Consider the following 22879-nt stretch of genomic DNA (forward strand, 5'->3'; position numbering starts at 1 on the left):
AGTATGTGTACTTCTATTTGAGTATAGAATGTGTGTACTTTTGAAACCTTTGGTGAACACTGGCTCACAATCACACTGTCATGGTTTACACCTGAATGAAAAAGAGCCATTGTTAAAGTCATTAAAAACAGCTATGACAAGTCAAAACGTTAAAAAAGCCTACCCGGTCACCCGGTCAGATACCTGACATGAAATATACAGACTTGATAGTCTTGCAGCATTTCTTAAAGGTACAATGTGTAACATCTGCCCAGACTGTTTGTTTAAAACAATTAACAAACATAATCAATAATGTTAAAGACGTCCATAGGCTACAGCATTGTGTTGCAGATAGGCCTATCTACTGAAATTAGCATGCTAACCAGCTAGCGCCTGCCCGTACTCTCCAGTCATACCACTTATAGCTTTGAGATGTCATGGTGAGTCACTGTAGCGCCAGTCTGGCCTCAGTCCCACGAGAGGATGAAGAAGTAGAGCTCCACCGAGACCAATCATTTATCCGGTCAGTGTGCATTACAATAGTTTGTTTGTTGGATTAAATCGTGGCGACTCTCACTGTTTCTGCAGTTTGGTCGAATGTTCTTGACCTGCTCTAAGTTAGTTGTTTGTTTTTAATAACTGAAACTGTTAATTTAGATTGCATTGACCAAGTAATACAGGTGAAATGCTGACCCCTGTTTGTTTGGAGCCGTGGCTACATGTCACACCTTAGAAATGACATCCAAGGATTACCACACCCCATTATTCATAATGTGCTTTATGTTTTGTCAAACACCATCAAAATCCGTCAAAGGGATCCAGTTGTATTGTTGAAGGATCATCCCATTCACGGTACATGCACGTAGATCCAGATTATTGTTCACGTTGACGTCTCACCGGCTGTAAATCACGGGGGTGAGGGGGGGGGGGACGAGTCGGCGGGGCACAGAAGGGGGAGGGCCCCTCGTTGACGCGCCAATGGGAGGACGACGTCACACAGCGTCTCTCTCACGTGCGCGCCGCTGTCAATCAATCCAGCGCGTCATCATGGCTCTCATTCACAGGTGATATCTATTAGCGCATACGCTGTCAGGTGTTGCGTCTGCGGACCATCAAACCGTTTCCTTGCGTGGGAGAGCTTTGCTTTTTCTGGTGGGGTTTTGTGTTTTTTTGCTAAGCAGCGCTCCGCTTTGCAGATGCCATGTTTGAGCAGTAAGCATGGCGGAACATCATCTGGAGTACGGCTACCTGGAGGGCGAGTCCATCGGGGAGCATTTCGCCGAGGACCCGGTGGGTAGCGTCGTTTAGAGTGAATGAAAAAGGGAGCCGTCACGCTCGTCTGTGTGCGCGTACGTGTAGTAGCGCACACGGACGAGGGGCTGTGACGGCGGACGGACATTCGCTATGCTAGGTCGGTGTCGGTACTGTCACCGTTGTGTGCATCGTGAACGACCTCGGTGAGCCACATCCCGCATGTTCTGCATGCCGAGGGACTTGCTCGGCTTGGAGCCAATCAGGTGCCACTGCATGTCCCGTGTGAAGGGGTCGAACACGGGCGCAGGTCCGACTTGTGGTCGAGGGACTTGAAGTAGCTGCTGGTGAACAGCTGTTTCACGTATAGACGCTGTCCCGAAACCTCGGCTGCATGTTCAACTGTGGCCCACTCAAATGAGTCGCATTGCAATTTCCATATATTGGGTGTTTTCATTCTTTCAACAAAAATGTATTTTTTTCCAGGTCATTTTATTTTCAGAAATCAAACCCAGAATCCACAGTTAATTATTAACTTAATTGGGCCCCCAAAGAAGCTGTAATGCCCATCGTCATAAAGTCCACTTTTTTTGTTTTTGATGATGCCAAAATCTCTAATGTGTTGAGATTTGGTGACTGAAGGCTGCAGCATATAATTGACATAATTTAAATTCCCAAATCGGTGAACATCCTGTGTGTGGAAGCATCTTTATCCAATATGCTTCTGCACTCCATTTATTTCTCATTCTGCTTCCAACCACAATGACTTGATGTTCTGATTTCCATGCTGTGTGTCCAGGAGCTGGCGGCCATCAAGGCCAGAGTTCAGGAGATGGAGATGGAAGAAGAGACGGAGAGACTGAGGGAGGAGGAGGAGAGGTGTGATGCCGTGGACATGCAGCTCCTGACCAGCAGCCCTCGGCCTGGTGAGACCTCCCGTGCGTCTTTATCCACCTTGTGGTGTGTTACCGTGTCACATAGGCATTCAGATAAATGCTGATCATGCGTTTGGGGAGCCTTGACGCCGTATTTTTAGCCCAGTGTGTGCAGCATGGCAGCCTCCAGGTATAGGTGAGGTAGCTGCATCCTTCACCATCTGGCTTACACCTGGGACACCTCACTGTGGTCACAACAGCGTCCACATGTGCCTTCTCACTGCCCACTGAGACGAAGCAGGGAGCTCCAGAGAACCAGAAGGGTCCTCCCTGCTGCCTGTGGCTATTTTCTGCCTGTGTGTGTCTCCTCATCCCTTTAATTCCCCCCTTCCTTCCCCTTTTGGTTCCTCCAGAGCAGAGATACAATCAGAGGGGAGCCAGATGCTGAGAGATGTATAATCAGAGATGATACAAGAGATAAATGTATTGGTGAAATCTTTATGATCCGTTCAGGCAGTTTTGCAGTGTGTACAGTTTGTTTTGTTTCCTCTGCAGGACCTTTCTACAACATGACTCCCGAGGAGAGGATAGATGCAGACAACCGATCGGTCTATGTAGGAAATGTAAGGCTCGTATGCGTCTTTTCCCTCATACTGCTCATGCTTCTTTTCACATCACCGGTCTGACACTATTGAACAAATCCCAGGTAGACTATGGAGCTACTGCAGACGAGCTGGAGATCCATTTCAACGGTTGTGGTCCTGTGAACCGAGTCACCATCCTGTGTGACAGGTTCTCCGGCCATCCAAAGGGGTGCGTTCAGCTCGTGCATACACTTGATTCTCAACACCGTTTGACCGTAGAACGCAACTCTTAAGCGTGTTGCCATCAACGTGTGTTTGTTCTTTCCCCTTTCACAGCTTTGCTTACATCGAGTTCTCTGATCGAGACTCTGTGCAGAGTGCTATTGGTTTGCACGAGACTTTATTCAGAGGAAGAGTCCTCAAGGTAAGAAACATTACACTACGTGTTGGTCTGTAGAGAAAACCCTGAAACTAGTTGGCTACTCACAGTCGGTGACTCAAATCAGTGGTTGCACACAGCCTGCAGCACCCTGGGTACTACCAACACAGGATTTTAGGCATGTTTGATTTGGTAGAGGGAAGGATATGGATGGGAGGGTGTGGTTTTTCTGCATGTTTCCCCCTCGTATCTTAATTGATCATTACTCCTTGTGTTGAACAGAGAAATGTAATGTAATGTAATGTAATGTAGAGTCGGATACTGTAACCATTTAGTAGAAGTAGAAACAAACACAAAAGGTCATGCAATTTAGGGCTTAATCATTATTCACTCTAGTGCCGCACTTTTTAAAGCAAACCAGTTACGGCACCCGTTACATTTTAATTTTCACCTTTTTTGGGCTTAAACGTGATTAAATTGTACTTCTATGAACTATCACTAAAAAATGCCTTGATTGCTATTCAGCAAACACTAATCAATCTAATGAATCCTCAACACTATGGTTTTCTTTTCTTTGTTTTGCAGGTAATGCCAAAGAGGACCAACATGCCAGGCATCAGCACCACAGACAGGGGAGGACACAGAGGCGGCCACACCAGAGGCAGAGGCCGTGGTTACCGTCCACCTCGATACCATAACAGCTCTCGAGGTAGGTTCCGGTACCAGTCGACCAGGCCACAACATCAGACACCCCACCCTTACTACGGGGTCCCCTCAGTGGGGAAGAGACAGTGGGGACACATGGACTACCACGAACAGGTGCCTAAACGTTACCCGTGTCTTCTCCTCATCACCCCGCCGTCGGAGGAATTGGAGGTCGGGTCGAGTGGACATCACTACCCTCAGCAGCGCTAGCGCGACCCACAGCATAAAGTGGGCGAATTGAACTGATCATTTTAAACAAGTGTTTCCAGGCATTACCGAGTGAGTATCACATGACCATGCGAATGGACATAAGAGATGACTTTCTAAGTTGCATCAGTGCTTCAAGAGATGTGAAGACTGGGCCCAGAGGTGTTGCATTATGAGCTTATGTTGCTGTGAATGCATGGGACAATCCTCAAATTGTTATGCAGTTGCATCTCTTGCTGTTTTTACAAACTAATGCAGATGTTTTGTGTTGCTGCCTGCAATGTCATGTATAAATCCTCCCTAATGTATAACTTATAAGTTCTTTGCTATGTAAGTGAATAAATAAAACAATGATGCGGTGATCCATTTGTAGTAAAATGACAGACAACGATGTGCAACAACAGTGACGTTTTATTACATATGCATTTCATTAATTAAGGCAACATATAAACGAAAAAATAGCATTCGGGGTGTTCTGTACAGTGAAGGTTCAGAAGATTGGGTGAAATAGACGTCAGCCAGTTTGCACCATCATTCCAGATATGATTCCATCGAAGGCCCTGGAGAATGATTGGTCAACAATTAAACACTGCTAGATTAGGGAAATATCAGCGATCCAAATCTTTGAATGCGAAATAAAGAATAACTCACCTAGATTGAATGGTGTCGCCAGGATTGTGGAATGGGTTGCACATTACATCGGTGAAAGAGTTGTGTAACTTTCTGAACATCTGGAGGGGAACATCACACCAAGCACATCACAAGTTGTATCGTGGGGTCATGCAAGTGTGACTGTGCACCCTAAATTCAGGTTTCCTGATATTTGTATAAAATAAGATGTGTGGGGTAAAGATTCTGCAATAGAGACAATTACTAAATTGTCCAGATAACTCACTTATTTGTGAAAAAGCTCTTTATAAATGCAAAAATAAATTCTATTGCTGTTTGGAACTGGCTTACATAAATGTGTAGCCATCAGGTTATTACAGTGAAACACATTGTGGGAGACTTGAACTATCACATTTCTATTGTTCTTTACCTATAAGCTGAGGCATAGGGCAACAAGGTATAATTCAGCACTTGCACATATGCTGCATGATAGATAACATTTGTAGATGTGAATCAAAGAATACAAATGTGGCATTTGGAGAATTATTTTGCTGGGGTGTTTTTATCATTATGATTTGATATGCAAGAATAGCGTTAATTCAGTCTCAACTTACACTTCTGATTTCATTGTCCCGTAATGATGTATTTGACGAGTCCACAACTATGACGAATTTGACCTTGGAGTTGGTTACATACCCATATCTAGTTCACCAGTCAAGGATCTTTGGTTTCCCTTGTATGAGACTATTTTCAGATACAGCACAGATTGAATAATTCTGATAAAACATCCAGACACAAACCATTCTACAACAATAATGAGAGAAATTGAATAGTTTAATATATGTAGTTATTGTATCTTTATTAGTAGGTGTGTATGGCTTATTTATGTTCTTCAGATGTAATTAAGATGTGTTGGCGATCCTTTAAAAAAAAGATAATCAACCTTAAATAACAGTGGAAACCCTGTCAAAGATAGATGATCTAATTAAAAGATAAGTCGGGCGCTTGGAGCACTTATCCTGTGGCCTTTCCCGAACCTTTAACCTCTTAAAAACAACAACAACAAGGATACACTTTGTAATCCTCGGTGGGATAGAGCAGACCCAGGTACAGCTCTCTCTGGTCTCCCAAAGACTTTCCCACTGCAGAGATCTTCTCCTCCACCACATCCAGGGAGGTGTGCACCGTGTAGTGAAACTTCAGCTCATTCTGAGTGGGCACGCTGCGGATATACAGCGGGTAATTCTGGAACATAACAACGACAATGAGCAACAGTTACACCACTAGCACACAGATGTCAACACAGATGCAGCGAATTGAAACAGCAGCCGAGAATGCTAATGTTGTTAGCTCGCTAACGTTAGCTAGGTTTGAGCGTTTCCGCCTGCTGGACCTCCTGGAGAACACAGCGCGCTGACATTCACTTACAGACGTTTATAAGAATTACGAACACATTTGTAACATTTAAAACAGGCTACAGATACAACCTGCGACATGTAAGAACAGCAACCAGTACCTCTTTTGCGATCACTGCTATGCACACCGCCATGTTAGTTCCTCCTCTGAGCCGTCAGACGCTGTCACGTGACGTGCTGCGTTCAAGCGCTGTTGGACAAGTGGCAGCTTAGACCAAACATGCTCACAGCCATTGGCTGTTTTTTCCATAAAACGTATTAAATCGAAGTAAGTTTGTAATTTTACTAACCATAAGTATTTTGCTACATGGTCCATTTTTAAATAAAATATTACTTTGGCCGATTTCCAGTTATCTAGGCTACAACATTTATCAGAAAACCGGAAATGCACCAACTAACAAGAAACAATTTTAAAGTAATTTGCAGTTTAACGATTTAATCATAACGATAACATGGTATGATTTTCAAACTGAATGAGGCTCAAATTAACGTAAGACTTAAATAAATCAAATAAAAAAACAACCGGACACTTTGCTCTCCTGTGCTCGGAGGACTCGCGTGAAGGCAAACATCACTTCCTCGAAGTTGATGCTCACGTGACAGCATAGCTATGCGACTGATGTCGACCTTCATCCTAACTCTGTTTTGTGCACTAATATGTTGCTCCGTGACAGAAAAGCCATCAAATGTTTCATCTCCAAACATTATCATCATGCTTATGGATGACGTAAGTTATTCTCTGTTTTGTCTGCGTGACTTTAGTTCACATCAACAGCTAAGTTTTAGTTGAGCAATGAATGAGCTTGGCAGTTTTCCTGTCTGTGTCATTGTTTTTATCACGTGTCTGTCGGTTCTCAGGAGTTCCCCCGTCACTGTCATTGAACTTTGCAGCCTGTTTATGTGTGTTTTACCTTTCTGGGCATTTAAACTCCCCATCATCTCCCCTCTACTCTTCAGATGGGTTGGGGGGACTTGGGGGTGTTTGGCCAGCCTTCCAAAGAGACCCCCAACCTGGACACCATGGCTGCTCAGGGCATGCTGCTTCCAAATTTCTACACGGCGAACCCACTCTGTTCCCCATGTGAGTCAGCTGAAAACGTTTGAATACAGAACCCGAAGCAGCTGTTCCTGTTTTGCAAGATGTTAGAATAAGTTCACAGACTCATATCTCACCACATGCTCTTATTGTTAGTGTTGGAATAACACCTGATTAGTATTTTTCTCAGAGTCACATTTGGTGTATTTTGTCAATGAAAAGCTACAATAACCCTGTCGATAAACTTGCCAGGTAGTCAAGCTGAAAAGCTGCTTTTCTTCTTTTAGTGTTGAAATGTGGCGGTACATCAATGATGAGTGTACATAGCTGAGTTAAATCATAGCCACTGAATAAAGGGTATTGGTGTCGGAAGTTAGCCTACTCAAAAAGCTGAAATAATTTGATGTACACACCAAAACGCAGATGCAGAGCAATCTATATTTTTATTCCTATCACAAGAAAGTACAAATGTTGTATTTGACTCAAGAATTTAACCTTTCCTGTTGCATTTGTAGATGAATAATAGAGCACACGTGACTATTTGTTTTCTGGAAGACAAACATAACATCTCAATCATTTTTAACGACAGCCAGAGCTGCACTTCTCACCGGGAGGCTCCCCGTCAGAAACGGTTTCTACACCACGAACGGCCACGCCAGAAACGGTACGCTCTCCGTACATCCTTACTCTGCAAATGATCCGGCTGTGAATGATTCCCTGCAGGTTTTCACATGACTTAATCCACCACAATGTTGAGTGTGCGACAAAGTCATGCAATGTTCTAAACGCAAAGTTTTGACCTTTTCTATAGCATACACACCACAGGAGATAGTGGGAGGAATCTCTAAGGATGAGATTCTGATTCCCCGGATGCTGAAGGAAAAGGGCTACGTCAGCAAGATAGTAGGCAAATGGTGAGCTCTTTATCTTTCTGTAATGCATGAATGAATCATAGTTTATTTGCATATTAATGCCACTTAATTTTAAATCATCCTAACATTACTGATGATCATTTTCCACAGGATTCAGTCATTCTATATACGATTATTTCAATGTGTTTTTTTCTGTCCCTAGAGAATCCATTGATCAGCATTCCTTTCTGTGTGGCATATTATCTGTCATTTTGTTCTGTAGTCATACACTTTGTTGACATGGTTTCATATTGTAAAGGACCTTCACAATATAACCAAACACACAATTTTGCTGTGCTAGATTACCTACCTGTCTCAAAGCTTCAATCTTCTGCAAAAAACTGATTTATGTACTGCACTGAAGTAAATGGAAACGGAACTTTGAAAGTATGTTGCGCTTTATGAAAAAAGCCACAAGTATATTGGATTTGTAGCGACGGTCTGAATTTAAACAGATGCAGAACGACCCTTCAGTGGCATTGATCTTACAGTGTGTGTGAGTGCACTTTGTTTCTCGCTACAGGCATCTGGGCCACAGGCAGCAGTACCTGCCTCTAGGGCATGGTTTTGATGAATGGTTTGGTGCACCAGACTGCCACTTTGGACCTTACAACAGCAGCGCCAGACCCAACATACCCGTCTACAACAACTCTGAGATGCTTGGCAGGTAGTATCACACAGGAGCACTCAGATATACACAATGGCAGACAGAAACAGACGCTGAAAATCTATAAACATCTTCTCTCCCCCGTGACTCAGTGGAATAGTTTGGCTGGCTGCTCCTCCGGATGAGTCGAGTGTCTCCCCTCCTCCTCCTCCTCCTCCTCCTCCTCCTCCTCCTCCTCTGTACCAGCTGTGCTTGTGTATTCCATTTTCCGCCCATTTGTTTTCCCCAAAACAGCCATATGTGTATTCAGGGTCATTGGAACTGGCAGCCGGGCGTGTTTTTCGCTTAGCCGTGGGTTTAATCAGCGCTGCATACCTGGGCCCTGGACAGACGCACACACACACACACACACACACACACACACACACACACACACACAGACAGGCACACACACAGACACACACTACACACAGACACACACTCGCCCTCAAGAGACGGCAGGTTGCGTTGGCTGTGTGCGAGGACACCTGGAGGAAGTGAAGCGTAAGAAAGAGAGATGCCTGTCACCGCTCCTCTGCTCGCCGCGCCACGCTTCAGCAACACCTTTCTACCGGCTCCCTCAGCTCAGCTCTGCCGAGACTCTCCGGATATTTATTTCACCAAAACCTGACGAACAACAAGTCCACAATAGGGAAATGTGCTTCCGTTTTTCTTAATGATATCGTCTGCGGTAGATTCGGTCAATTTAGAGGGAGATTGAAAACCCCCGGAAAATACAGCCAGGTCGATGTGAAACAGAGGGGACAGTAGCTAATAATGAAGGCTTATTTAATAAATCATGTCAACCCACTCGTTTTCCAGATACTATGAAGAGTTCAAGATTGACAGGAAGACCGGAGAGTCCAACCTCACACAGATGTACTTGCTGGTGAGTTCAGGCTCACCTGTCTATCTCCGATTTCTACAGCAGAGTCATGCCAGCGACACTCAATGGTGTTTCACAGTTCCCTTTGTAACGCAATCATTGGAATAGAATGAAATAGAATACAACTTTATTGTCCACCGGAGTGGAAATTTGTCTTTGGCTCACCGACACATAAATCATGCATTTATCAAATTAGAAGCACAATTAACGCCTGATTTTTGGCCTTTTGATCATTACCATGCTTTTCACCAGCATAAGTGGATTGTTGAATTTCTGTGCACACTCGCCTTGATTATCTCTGCTGGCTACGCCGTTCCCTCCCATTCACTCCCTAAAGGGATCAAAAGCAGCGTGCAGAGACACACTGCGTGCTTGAGAGGTTTACTTTTTTCATCAGAAGAAGGAAGAAGATGGATCTGTCAAGTGGAGCTTTGTGAAGCTCATATTAGCATTTCTTCTGGAACCAGACTGGTTTTAGTAGCGTTGTTATTAATGTGGTTGATTTGTTTGAAAAATGAAAGAAGGGCAACATCTAGAATGTGTATGTGGTATGCAAAGCGCTTCCTTATTTTACACTGCTTGACAGCAGAACTGTGGATCGAGGGCATGCTTCCAAATGTCTCCACGGCGAGCCCACTCTCTTCCTCTGAGTCAGCTGGAAATGTTGGAATACAGAACCCCAACCGACTCTTCCTCTTTTGCAAGATGTTAGAAAGATTTAATTCTCATCACGGCCTTCCTTCTCTCTCCTTCTTGTTCTTTATTCTACTGGATGAAGCCAGTAGGTCGTTTCACATCTACACTAACACTCTCTCACATCTCCCACCTCTACAGGAAGGTCTTGACTTCATACTCCGTCAGACTAAGGCCCGGCGGCCCTTCTTCCTCTACTGGGCAGCCGACGCCACTCACGCCCCAGTCTATGCCTCCAAACGCTTCCTAGGGAAGAGCCAGCGAGGCCGGTACGTTTTATCCTACCTCTGCTGACTCTTTTATTGTCCAGCAGCTGCATACGGTTATAAATGAGTGTATTTCTCACGGGGGGAGGATAAAAGTTATTCTGTGTTCTCTAGGTACGGCGATGCAGTGATGGAGCTGGACTACAGTGTCGGTCAGATCTTGTCTTTGCTGCAGAATCAGGGCATTGACAATAACACCTTCGTCTTCTTCACCTCCGACAATGGAGCTGCTCTCATATCTGCCCCAAACGAAGGTAGGCGCTAAACTCAAATGCAAAGATTTCTGAAACCGAGTTGGTGCATTTTTATCCAGGACACATTTTCTGTCCTGTACGTGTGTATTTAACACATTAAAACATGTGTTTTTATGTTTCTGATTCACCCAGGTGGGAGCAACGGGCCATTCCTCTGTGGGAAGGAGACCACCTTTGAAGGGGGCATGAGGGAGCCAGCCATCGCCTGGTGGCCTGGACACATCAAAGGAGGCACGGTGAGAATACAGCTGTGATTTTAAAGCTTTTACCAAATAAAAGGGGAAAAAAAGTCCAAGATGATCATTCACTTAATCCCTACCATCTTCTCCAGAGACTAGACTAGATTTAGACCCAGGATCCAGAGCCTTTTCTTCCTCTTCTAAGCAGTGCCGCTGCTCCTTAATGTTCTGCCTATCAACAGGTACCAGGAGCTGAAATGCTCTCTGTGAAGCTGCAGGTGAAGTACGAGAAACAGGATGTAAAGGAATCATTATTTCACTAATCCTTTCTTTTGAATGATTGTTGCTTTTCTTTTCTTTTTTTTTCATTTGTGTATCATTTACAACTTTACATCCGCACACTTTGACCTACTGGCGCCGTAACTAGCTAATCTCGACCGTGTTCCAGTTCTATCATGCGACTGAACCCCAGTAAAGATACGCTGTGTGATTGTGCCCTCAAAGTGTCTGGGTGCCTTTTTTTCCAACGTTTCCTCAAATATTTTTTGGCTGGAATTAATGCTCCAAACTCTCTCTTTCCTCCCTCCCCCTCCCAAATTTAACCCCCCACCCACACTGTGATCCTCTAAGCCTGTGCGTTCTGCAAATGACTTTTAATTGTATTAGGGGCAGCTGTGACACGGGGCTGTGACGCAGAGGGATTTGGTGGAGGAACGAGCGGAGGCTGCAGTCTGCAGTAAGCCTTGCCCCTGGCTCATCTCACAGGGGTGTGCTGGGGCCTGATAGCACGGCAGAGTAGCGAGGGAGAGGGGGATTGGGAGCGTCTTAAGCGGCTAATCTGTTTGTGTGTTTGCTGAGGTTGGATTGAGCCGTAATGAGGACTTCAGTATCTGAATATGCCAGGCGCTCAGGATAAAGGAACGGGAGGGGTGGGTGGGGGGGGCGGTGGGGTGTACAGGGAAGGAAGCAAGGAAGAAGTAAAAGAGGTGGCTGGTGTAGCAAAAGAAAAAAGGAGGAGTGCTAAAGATGCTGGCAATGGCACACTGCAAGGAACGTTGTTTGGTTCGCAGGGCTTTGCTGCACCTGTGCCTCTGTCTAATTGACCAGGGTGTATGAACACCTCATTTTTTGTGTCATTTTTGTTTGATTTATGCATGCCTTTTATATGTATGTGGGATTAGTTGCATGTGTGACGGATAACTTTCCAGATCGGTGTGAGTTTCTGTTTGTAGTTTGGTTGTGAGAACAAGGGTCAATTGATCCTCCCCGAAGCTCTCTGGGGTTGTGATGACAAAGCTGCTTTGTTGGAGCTACTGTACTCTACAGCGCTGGATTTATCACTCTGGGCGGGAGGACAGACCAGGCACAAGGTTGCCCCCCTCCTCTTGTTTTGTAGTGTTCTGAAATCTCTGTTGATCTGTGCATTGAAGAGTCCATAAGCTGGAGACAACAAACAGCCATGCAAACCATTGTGAAAGGGGGATTTCAGCAGGTTCATTGTACCAACTGAGAACAGATGTATCTTTAGAGTATTAAGATGAGAAGACATTCTGTGAGTGATGAAACTTTCTTCACTTGTGTGTGACCGTGCAAGAAATGGCTGACAATGAGTCAGTCGCTCCTGTTTAGAAGGATGGAAGGAGCTGTGCTGGAATGAAGAAGCGTGGTCGGTCGGAAGCAGGTGCAGATTCAGCATTCTCCCAGTGCCTGAGGAGGGGGGGGGGGGGGGGGGGGGGGGGTATGGACAAAGCTGGGGAGCGGGTGGGGTGTCGGCCCTGCAACGTCGTCGAGCGTCACAATCCCTTTTGTTGTGTTTTATCAGGCGGCAGACACACAGGCAGAGTGGCAGAGGCAGGGATAGAAGCACTGCCTCCTCAGATAACCAACATCACCACTCACAAACAGAAAGAAATGGGAGGAAAATAATGTGACATTAATAGAGAGGGATGAGTCAGTCCAAAAAAAAGAGAGAGAGAGAACAAAGAGTGGCGAAAGAATGAAGTTCAGCGTCGGCTGTGAAAGAGGGCTAATAAAAGATGGCAACTCCTGAGATAAATTCCTATCGGAGCAGTCAAGAGTCTGAAAGTTTTGCTTCGTTTGGTCGCGCAAGTTATTTCTAACTGCAGTAAATGTCAGTTTGGCTTCTCCTTGTGTCCTTTTGTCCTGTCTCCTTCTAATGGTTTCTGTGTGTCTGTGTGAGGAGGACTTTAAGAAATGTGAAGGACTAAATCTGTTTGTGCGAGAGAGCGAGAGTGAAAGAGAGAGAGCGAGAGAGACTGGATGTGCAGATAGATCATGGAATGCATTGCAAAGCCTTTTCTGTGGCTGGTTCTGTGGATACAGAAGAAAGGGGAATTCATTTCAGTGCTAAGGAGCTTGTGTGTGTGAGTGTGTGTGTCTGTGTCTGGATGTGTGCTGGCTGCCGATAGGAGCGCGGCGGCACATGGCGGTGCAGCTGCAGAGGCCTGATAGCGCTATCTGATTGTGAGCGTGCCGTCTCCCTCTAAGGCTCGCTCAGGAGAGAATGGAACGGAAGATCAAGGTTGACAACGAAAAAATGTCATTTTATCTGAAAATAGTTCAAAGTTTATAAATAAAATAAAGCTTTTCACTGGGACTGGGAGAAGGAGATAAAACACCAGCTTGCTCCAGCTCCAACCGCCTGCTCGCCCGGGCCTCGTCCTCTCCCTACTTTACCTCCTCTTTTTCTTCTCTCCTCCTTTTTCCCCTTTTTCCGCCCTAAAAAACGAAAAGAGATGCGAAAGAGATGCATTTTGAAGGCTCCGTAATAAACCTGCAGGCAGAGATTAGAGAGGAGACTGAAGAAATGCACCTCTTTCCTACATTTGTACAGCGAACTACATGCAAACATCCTATCATGACTGTGCATTGTTACCTTGTTCGTCATGAAGAAAATCCAGCGTTAGAGCAAGATGGTTGTGTTCCCGGAGCGAAGATCAGTTTATTCTCGATTTGTGAAGTTGATTTGCCGCTGATGGCAGAAAAAAGACTAACAATTGTTGATGGTTCATTCTTAATTTGGATTTGAATGTGAGGCCTTGAGAGGACGCCAGTTTTCATTTCTTTGTCCTCTTCCAGGTGAATTTCCAGTTGGCCAACGTGATGGACCTGTTCACCACCAGTCTGGCTCTGGCCGGCGTCAGCCCCCCTGATGACAGAGCCCTGGATGGACTGGACCTGACGCCGGTCCTGCTGAACCGCTTACACACACTCCAAAACAGGTGAGTACTCACACACTAAGAGCTGTGCTGGCCAATGTCATGTGTCATGACTCTTCCTCTAGTCCCATCATCAGCCTCAGGTATACTTCGTGTTAAGGGTCTAGGGAAAGTGAAGAGTATGAATTATTTCTGATAATTTGAATGATTTTTAGGGAGAAAAGAGTAAACAATCAGAATAAGTGGAGAAGTTGACTGAAATGTAAGCATGCCAATAGAAAAGCAGACGTTATTTGAACTTGGGAAGAAACAAATCCCAGCATTATTCTTGCGTCCTCTCCTCCTCGACAGGCCGATCTTCTATTACCGTGGGAATGAGCTGATGGCTGTGAGGCTTGGGCAATACAAGGCACACTACTGGACCTGGAGCAACTCGTGGGAAGAGTTCAAACACGTAAGATTCCCATATTACACGGCAACTCCGTCCCATCTCCGCTTCCTCCGTTCTGGCTTTGTGCCGCTACATCCCCCTCTTTGTCTCTGCTAATCTCACTCAAACACTTCCACTGTTGCCGTTATCTTGAAAGTGGCTCATCAGTTGACTGCTGTGTACATCAGAGCGTAATGAATATTAATGAAGAACCCCCCACATCAGCGAACTTCATTCATCAACCAGTTGACTTGTTTGTTCTGACTCCATGGAGATTTTCCTCCTCAGCATTTACATACCGACATTCCCCGCTGTAGACTTGATGTTCTGGTAGCTCAGAAGACAGAGAGAAATAGCAGACGCCAACAGTACCGTAATTACATCAACGCTGATGACATTTATCAGGAGATCTGACGCTCGAGAAGCAGGATAGCGGGGTCCTTCTTCCTCTGCTCTGTCCAGAAAAACATGTCCACCTGTCCTCCCATCACGGCTCTGCTTTTCCAGTGATCCAGTTTGTTTTATGCCCCATCGGTCGCTTAAATTGCTCTCTCCTCCAGGGCTGCTGAATCAATAGTAGCCTCCTTTATCAACTCATGTGAACTGAAGTGGAACTTCACAAATAATGGCGTCTGATTGCCTGTGAGTTGCCTATCGATTGGCGTGTGTGTGTGTGTATGAGAGAGAGAGAGAAAAGGACGGGAGACAACATTTACACGTATGTTTGCTTCTCCATAGATGTGGATGTCTGTGTGTGTTTTATGGAGCGACTGCTCCTTCGAGGGAAAGTTAAATTCCCAATATGCTTTACGTCATGGTTGAATCCTTAAACTGTCCCTCCCATGTTACCCATATGCATTTTATAAACCTGAGAACTATAAACAAACTGACTCATTGAGCTTTTTCCCCACAGTCAGACGATGACATGTTTTGAAAATGTGCTTCAGGAAAACATGTTTCAAGGCCTTTCTTCAGGCCTTCTTTTGGGGGAATAACATGGATCAATGATCATTTCAAAATGGTCTTGTGGAAGAAATGTGCAGTGAAACCTCGGTTTTACTGAAATTAAAATCATGGTTCCCTTCTTGAGCTTCAGATTTGGTTTCAATTATAATTAGATTTTTTTTTCTCTGCCTATGGTAAGAAAATAAACAAGGAAAGATGTGTGTCTGTGAAGAAGAACAGAATTACAGGTTAATAGCTGGGAGACGTATCGGTCTGTCCAGGCTGTGTTCATGCAGCTCAGCCATGAGGAACATTTCACAGGCTTAAATTGCTCTCATCACACTCTCTTGAGGCGGTGTGGTGATGTTAATATTGCAAAATATAGTTTGTCGTGACTGTGGCTCCTCTGTATTTGTAACCTGTGATACAGCAGGAGCTTAATGACAACCGGGATAACTTTTTTTAACCCTGATGAATACTTGAGTCACCGGTTAGTCCTACGCCGGTTACCTATTTTATCAATTTCTGCATGGATTGTGCTGCAGGAATTGACATGTATAAGTTGTTAATCATACCTGTTTTACACACAAGTGTGTATATTCTTTTTTATTATCATCATTATATATTTTTCAAAAATCCATCGTGCCACGGCTGGATGCTTCTTTTATCTTGTAATAGCGACTGCTCTGCTCCAGTTTGAAAGCAGCCTAGTTGTATCCATAGCATTAATGTCAGGGGAGATATGGAGTTCTTGCTGTTATGTGTACAAGAGACTGAGTCAGAGACACCAACACAGCAGGCCTTTCTGGCTGCTCCTCTGGGATAAGTTCGTTTTTTTCCCTCATTCTTTTTTGCATTTCTAAGCTTTTGGCTTCAAAAGACGGGACAAGGCTGGATCAGAGCAGACTCTGCATGGGGGAAAGGGGGGAGGGGGGTCTATCTCTCTCTCTCTCACTCTCTCTCTCTTCTATATGTATTTTTGAGGTGCTCTGTTGAGCGATCTCAGAGGGGGGCAGCAACAGTGCCTTACAGATGAATGCTTTCTCAGTATTAGTTGTGCTTATCAAACGTGTGTGTGTGTGTGTGTGTGTGTGTGTGTGTGTGTGTGTGTGTGTGTGTGTGTCTCCAGGGGGTTTTGGAGGAGTGAGTGTGACTATCCGGCTGCGATCGCTGCCAGACTCATGAGAATGGAGTCGCGGGGGCAGGAGCCCTTCATGATGTACCAACAGTAGCTGCAAAAATAACACAACAGATTGTAAGACAATATGCATATAGGCCATACTACAATGAGATTACGCACTGAGCTCAGAGGAGCAGGTGGCTGCAAGCCTCAATCTAGACATCCAGATCCGTTTAGCTGAGTTTCATTCCTTTTTTTCTTTTTTTTTTTATGGAAAAAAAACACATTTGGTACATAAAGAGACCTTGTTGCCCGTGGGACTGACCTCAAATGAGAGAAAGCCTGCGCTTTGTAGCCAAAAACAGCATATATACAGGAGACAGGCCACAGGACTCAGGCTGAGTGGTGAAATGTTCTCGGTGGTGCAAAAATAAACTATAGCAGGCGTGTAGAACATCAGATCATTTAGAAATATGGAGGGAACTAAAAGCATCTCTCTGATCTGAGTTGATTTTGTTCCCCCTGTCTGATTTACTCTCTACAGTTTGCTGTATAATCAGTCACTCATCCATACTCTCCTTGAGTTACATTCAAGGCAAACTCATCGACTTGATGAAGGCTAACGGGCCACTGAAATAGTGTGCTTTTTTTCATCTCCTTTTAATGACATAATATAAGAATATCTTACCATCAAAATGTATTTGTACTAATAAAAAAACTATAATAAATGTGTCCTTTTGTGTCTTACAGGGCATAGACTTCTGTCCAGGTCAAGAGGTCCCGGGTGTGACCACTCACAACCAGACAGAGCACACAATGCAGCCAATCATTTTCCACTTGGGGCAGGATCCTGGGGAAAAGTACCCCATCAGGTGAGTCCCCTAAAAACTTCGACTCTGCTTACAGCTGATTTGCAGTCGGGGGACGGAGGAGAGGGGGAGTCAGAGGAGCAAGGGAAGAGGTGCTGCTGGGTAATGAAGCGGAGAGGGGTGAGAATAGGAAAGCATCTTGCCTGTTGCTCGCGCAGAATGTGTATGAGATCAATGTTTAGTGCGATGAAAAGGAAGGCGTTGGATTGATCCGCTCAGCCAGAGTGCACCTGATTACACCCTCCTCTTTGTGTGATTGCAAACAGCTCCTTAAAGATCGCTATCTGGCCCTCAACCCTCTGGTGCTCCGCTACAAGTCAAAATGGCAAGATAAATTGTTCTGGGTCTAAATTGAGAGCGAGTGCTGTTTAAAGGAGTTTTGTGCGTCTCTGCCTTCGATCAGAGGAGCGTTAAGAATCGCCGAGAGGCCAAAGTGACGCCCGAGGACACAGACGGCCGAGGCTGAACTAAGACTATTACTAAGGATGCAAAGATAGATGTCTTTTACGGCATACTGTTAATGCAGAATATTGATGTGAAAGATTAAGATAATCTCCGAATAACTTTGATGAGAAGATGATTATTTTGTGCTCTGTGTTCTCTTTGGCTCCTCCCTGCTATAAAACCTCCTAGATTCACCTTCCCTTCTGCCCTCGCAGCTCCGCCTCACGCGTTCCCCTCTGGCCTCATCTCCTCTTTGCCTCGTGCCCGAACTCTTCTTCAGTTCGGCAGTGAGATTGGACTATAAAACATTAATGTTGTTTTTCAATCGCCGACCTTTTAGCCCTGCTATTCACTTGAAAGAATAATAAAAAAAGCAAAAACTAATCAATACGCAGCCACGTGTCTTGCTGAGTGCTACACGCACACACTCTCTCTCTCTCTCTCTCTCTCTCTCACACACACACACTCATTTTTCAGCTCTGGACTAGAATTTGTCCACAAGGTCACCCCCCCACACACACACTAACACACACACACAGCATCCTGCATGACCTCTTCAGGGTTCTTCTTCTATCCACTCTAATCTGCACCATTCATTCCCCTTCCTGTCCAAACTTTTGTCTTACTTTTTCCCTCGGTACTTCTCTCTTTCCACTGCTGTGCACCTTAGCTCACTTCTCACCACTCAGCTGCTGTCCCTCCGCATCCACTGGGACCGTTCTCCTCCATCCTAGTTAAGTGTGTGTGTGTGTCTGTACGGTGTGTGTGTGTGTGCACACACGTGTGTGTGTGTGTGCGTTTTGTCCGTGTGCTCCTCGGTCCCCCAGCTGGACTGGCTGCCTGGCCATCATTAATCTCTGTCTACAACTAAAGAGCCACTTAAGATGATGTAGGGCCTGTCTTCACACATACCTTCACTACTGTCGCAGGATGTGATATAGTAAAAAGTACACACACACACACACATAATCCCCCATCCAGGACAGGCACACACCAAAACCATGTGGATTATGTCATGAGAGAATGTGGGATTGTAAATTCTGTAGTTTTTAAACTTTTCAGTTGTTTTTCTTTCGTCTCATAATTGAGATTTCAAACAGAGGCGTGAACCAAATTTCATTGGATTTGGAGAAAGACGAGGCCTGCTTTGATTGTCCGGCGTTCCGGGATGAGGCACAAACCCAACCAGGCCGGCGCTCACTCAAGCTTGAATCCCCATTGGATCGGTTCAAAGCCTTTTGCTGCCTTCCACTTTGCCCTCCATCTCCGTGACCTAAGGCCCCGAGGTTAACACATCCTCCTTTCACACCACCTACCTCGGCCCGCGTCCCCAGAGGCACCGCTCATGTAGTCCCAGCTCCAGCACTGCAGGCAGCCTGGGCCTCACCTGCTGCCCGCCACCAGGCTCTTGTGTCTCCAATCAATAGTCCCCGACCCAAGTGCTCAATTTCCACTGGGGTGGAGAAGGTGGCGGAGGGGGGAGGGGCAGGCAGGACAGATGCATTTGATTGTCTCCTCAATTCCTCCCACCTTCTGCCACTGTGTGGTTGTATGTGTGCACATGTGTTCCAGCAATAGTGTTATGAATCAGTAATCAGAGTGGTGACACACCTGAGCAATGCCCCCATCCCCCTTGGGTGCCATACATTATAAATCAAAAGACTTCATTTGCATACAGCCTGCTTATTATTCCGGATTTTTTGCCTCTACACCAGTAAGCTAAGGGTTATAATCATGATAATGAGCTGTGCTGACTGTGGGCTTTTTTGTTATTTGTTTGCAGGGGGCATAAACAAATTATATTATTAGTTTTTGATTTAGAGGTCTGCAGCGTGTGATTTTCAGTGCATAGACAAAACAATAGAAAATGGAATGTCTTGTGCGTGTTTCTCAGTGCGTGGCACGCTTTGCTTGCAGACTTGTGTGGGGAATGGAAGACTCACAGCGGTCTGATAAATCCTCCTTACATTTACTTCCATTAAGTTGCTTCATCACTTATCACAAAATGAATCGCGGCAATCAGTCGCGGGCAGAGATAGGAGGGGAGAGAAATATCCCTCTTGCTGATCGGGATCGGGGCGATAGCAGAACTTGCGATTTTAGATAGGCGGGGCAATTTAATCTGAATGTCTGATTTTTAACCGTGGGGAGTAATCCAGCCAGATTCACAATGTGTATAGATAGTTAGGTTATGACGAATTACACACAGCGGGAGGGAGACTAATTGCGGTCGGTGCACTACCAGTCCAGTAATTGTAGGGGAAAGGAAAGAGAGTATGAAGGGAAGGAGCAGGTGCTGGCTGATGGAGGAAGCCTTGGTGCCCTGTGGGAGATCTAAGAGGGAGGGTAGGTGTGAGCTGGACAGGGCCTGGGGTTATTACTCTAATTGACACTTCACCTCACACACATGCACATGTTCCCCAGGGGCCAATCAGAGGGCTGGGTTTGCAGTGGAGGGAGGACGGAAGGCTGGCACAGGTGCTGCCGGCGAGTGTATCAGGGGTGTAATTGCACTGCTGATATTTGTCTATCTTTGTGTCACGCCACCAGACGCCCACTCCCCCAACACACACACACACACACACACACACACACACACACACACACACACACACACACACACACACACACATGTGCACACATAGCCCATTAACCCTACAGGTCCTATTGAGTGCAGCGTTCCTTTGAAAGCCTTCAGGGCCCCTGTGTTTTACACACTGAATATAATAATGCACAGAGGTGCTTGGGCTCACTGGTGTCCAACAGCAGTAATTGAGAGACAGGGGATGGGATAGAGGTTACATGGTTCAGCCTGCTCAGTGCGCTCTCCCAAAGGGTGCCTGACTGGACAGCCTGCGTGTGTGTTGATGTTGCTGTTTTTTGTTGTTGTTGTTGTTGTTGAAAGCTACAGAATGTCACCTCTCTGATATAATGAGTCAAGCTCCGGCTGGATACATGTGTGCAGTGCATTCACCACAATATTCCTTGACAAAAAAGGCTTTTAGAAAAATGATGTGCATTGGTGCGAATGTGTGCGTTTTTATGTGCGAATGTGTGTTAGGCTTTTCAATTTGTAGTTAAACAACTGAAACTAATGGAAAATGGATAGGTGTGTGTGTGTGTGTGTGTGTGTGTGTATGTGTGTGTGTGTGTGTGTGTGTGTGTGTGTGTGTGTGTGTTTGTTTTTCACTTGTTTATTAAAAACTTTAAATTCTGATCTCAAAATGAGTCAATTGACTCTCTGTTCAAGCAATATCATTAGTTAGCTGTCGCCTTACTGACCATGTGTGTTGTGTGTTTGCAGTGTTTTAACTGCGGAGTACCTGGATGTGTTGAGCCGGATCTCTCCGGTTGTGGAGCAGCATAAGAAGACCCTGGTGCCGGGCGTCCCCCAGCTCAACATGTGTGATGTGGCGGTGATGGTGAGATTTGCATAACAGAAAATGAAAAGTGAAAACAGGCTTTGTCGTGTGTGTGTGTGTGTGTGTGTGTGTGTGTGTGTGTGTGTGTGTGTGTGTGTGTGTGTGTGTGTGTGTGTGTGTGTGTGTGTGTGTGTTTCTGTGTTTCTTTTGGGCATTCAGCCCTCAAAGCCAGGCGTGTCTCTCTGTTCTCTCCATCACACTTGTACATCAGATAAAGGAATACATAAGAAAAACAGATAAAGCCTTATGGGAAAAAACTATGAATCAATAAAAGTCTGCATTGAGCATGCAGAATATCAATGTTCCACTTGAACAGGTCTAGCTTTTATTTTCTTGTATGTTTATCATATTCTGAACCTGTTACTGACTCGCTCCAGAATGTGTACCACGTTTGGGGGAATGGTTAGTGATCGCTTTAATCTGGACTTCCTCTGCTCCATTGTCTCTGTGTTGTGCTGTTGTGAAAAGAAGATCTCATTCAGGATTATTTAAAGGAGCTAAACTGAACAGTGCCTTTGTCACCCCCAAAAGAAACCACAGATAGTAAGCTACACTGCTGTGGATTCATTTGTGGCATAGCACTGCCCTCTAGTGGCGAAGAAAATAAACCCAAGTAGGATTACAATAATAATGTTTGGCTACTGTCCTTTAATTTAATGTTTTATCCTTTGTAATGCTAATATGGATCTATTGACTATATTTCTTGTATCTTCTGTCTCAAGAATTATCCACATATTGAACTGAAATTTTACAAGTTTAATGTTGTTTTAAGATGTTTTTCTTGCTGAACATTTTGCTGTAAACCTTGTCTGTAATATCAACATTCAATTATGAACAATTTTTTTTCAATAACTTCTGGTTAATATACAAGTACATGAAGTTGCATATTATATTCATGTTATTGCTAAACCAGAAAAAAATACTTATAAGCAACAACTGTGACCACTGATGGCCCCTGATAACAGTAATTCTTTCAGATAACTTATACCTATTATAATAGGTATAATACCTTTGATAACATCATGTTATTGTGCTTACTGTGACGGCCTCTTTCTCTTCCAGAATTGGGCGCCTGCAGGCTGTGAGAAGTTAGGAAAGTGTCTCAAAGTGCCTAAGACTGATCCCCGGAAGTGTGACTGGCCACACTGAGACGATGAGCAACCAGAACCCGGAGATGTGCCTTTCTTCAGGACATCAGACACCTGTATCATTTACATGGATGTTTTTAAAGGCTTTAAAATGGTTCATGTACAGTGTTTAAGAGAAGGATATGAGGTCAAACTAAGGGAATGATGTTCCTAAACAACATTATCTTGATTATGCACATTGCTAAACACAAATTCTACCTGTTCTGGAAACACATTGTGGTTGAAGTCACTTTAATGATGGAGAAATGTCATAGAATGCTGTGTTTATTTTGCTCAATACATTATAGCATGCTGGATTATTGCATTAATTGTGTGTCTTTCTTACATGCATATTGCAAAAGGTGTTTTCTAATTAAAAGAAAAAAGCTATTTTTGTATTCTACTTTTCTGAGGCTGTTAACCAAACTCCCTCTATTCAGACAGATTATTAGTCCTGGTGGAGATTAT

At 44.8% G+C, this 22879-nt stretch overlaps 3 protein-coding genes across 4 annotated transcripts; 2 read left to right on the forward strand and 1 right to left on the reverse strand.

Moving 5' to 3' along the window:
• Nucleotides 1-1001: 1001 nt before the first annotated feature.
• pabpn1l (PABPN1 like, cytoplasmic) lies at nt 1002-4339 on the forward strand. 2 transcript variants are annotated; one of them, XM_084007496.1, is made up of 6 exons: nt 1002-1269; nt 2030-2168; nt 2661-2728; nt 2812-2918; nt 3026-3113; nt 3654-4339. In XM_084007496.1, exons 1-6 carry the CDS (start codon nt 1198-1200, stop codon nt 3981-3983), a joined length of 804 nt encoding a protein of 267 aa, XP_083863622.1. In that variant the 5' UTR covers nt 1002-1197; the 3' UTR covers nt 3984-4339. The 2 variants fall into 2 exon arrangements, with proteins under 2 accessions (XP_083863622.1, XP_083863623.1); XM_084007497.1 differs by having other exon boundaries at nt 1005-1269; nt 2030-2156.
• Nucleotides 4340-4373: 34 nt separating this feature from the next.
• On the reverse strand, nt 4374-6211 carry trappc2l (trafficking protein particle complex subunit 2L). The gene is made up of 5 exons (XM_084008288.1): nt 6106-6211; nt 5662-5834; nt 5204-5291; nt 4632-4711; nt 4374-4540 (listed from the first exon to the last, which is right to left on the reverse strand). The coding sequence occupies exons 1-5, from the start codon at nt 6136-6138 to the stop codon at nt 4495-4497; spliced, it is 420 nt and encodes a 139-aa protein (XP_083864414.1). The 5' UTR covers nt 6139-6211; the 3' UTR covers nt 4374-4494.
• Nucleotides 6212-6594: 383 nt separating this feature from the next.
• On the forward strand, nt 6595-22607 carry galns (galactosamine (N-acetyl)-6-sulfatase). The gene is made up of 14 exons (XM_084007178.1): nt 6595-6731; nt 6962-7085; nt 7630-7704; nt 7852-7954; nt 8475-8618; nt 9420-9486; nt 10318-10445; nt 10557-10696; nt 10829-10932; nt 13975-14117; nt 14406-14508; nt 17300-17421; nt 21167-21284; nt 22347-22607. Exons 1-14 carry the CDS (start codon nt 6615-6617, stop codon nt 22431-22433), a joined length of 1575 nt encoding a protein of 524 aa, XP_083863304.1. The 5' UTR covers nt 6595-6614; the 3' UTR covers nt 22434-22607.
• Nucleotides 22608-22879: the final 272 nt, after the last annotated feature.

The sequence above is a fragment of the Eutrigla gurnardus genome (assembly GCF_963514095.1).
Source record: "Eutrigla gurnardus genome assembly, chromosome: 1".
Taxonomy (NCBI): domain Eukaryota; kingdom Metazoa; phylum Chordata; class Actinopteri; order Perciformes; family Triglidae; genus Eutrigla; species Eutrigla gurnardus.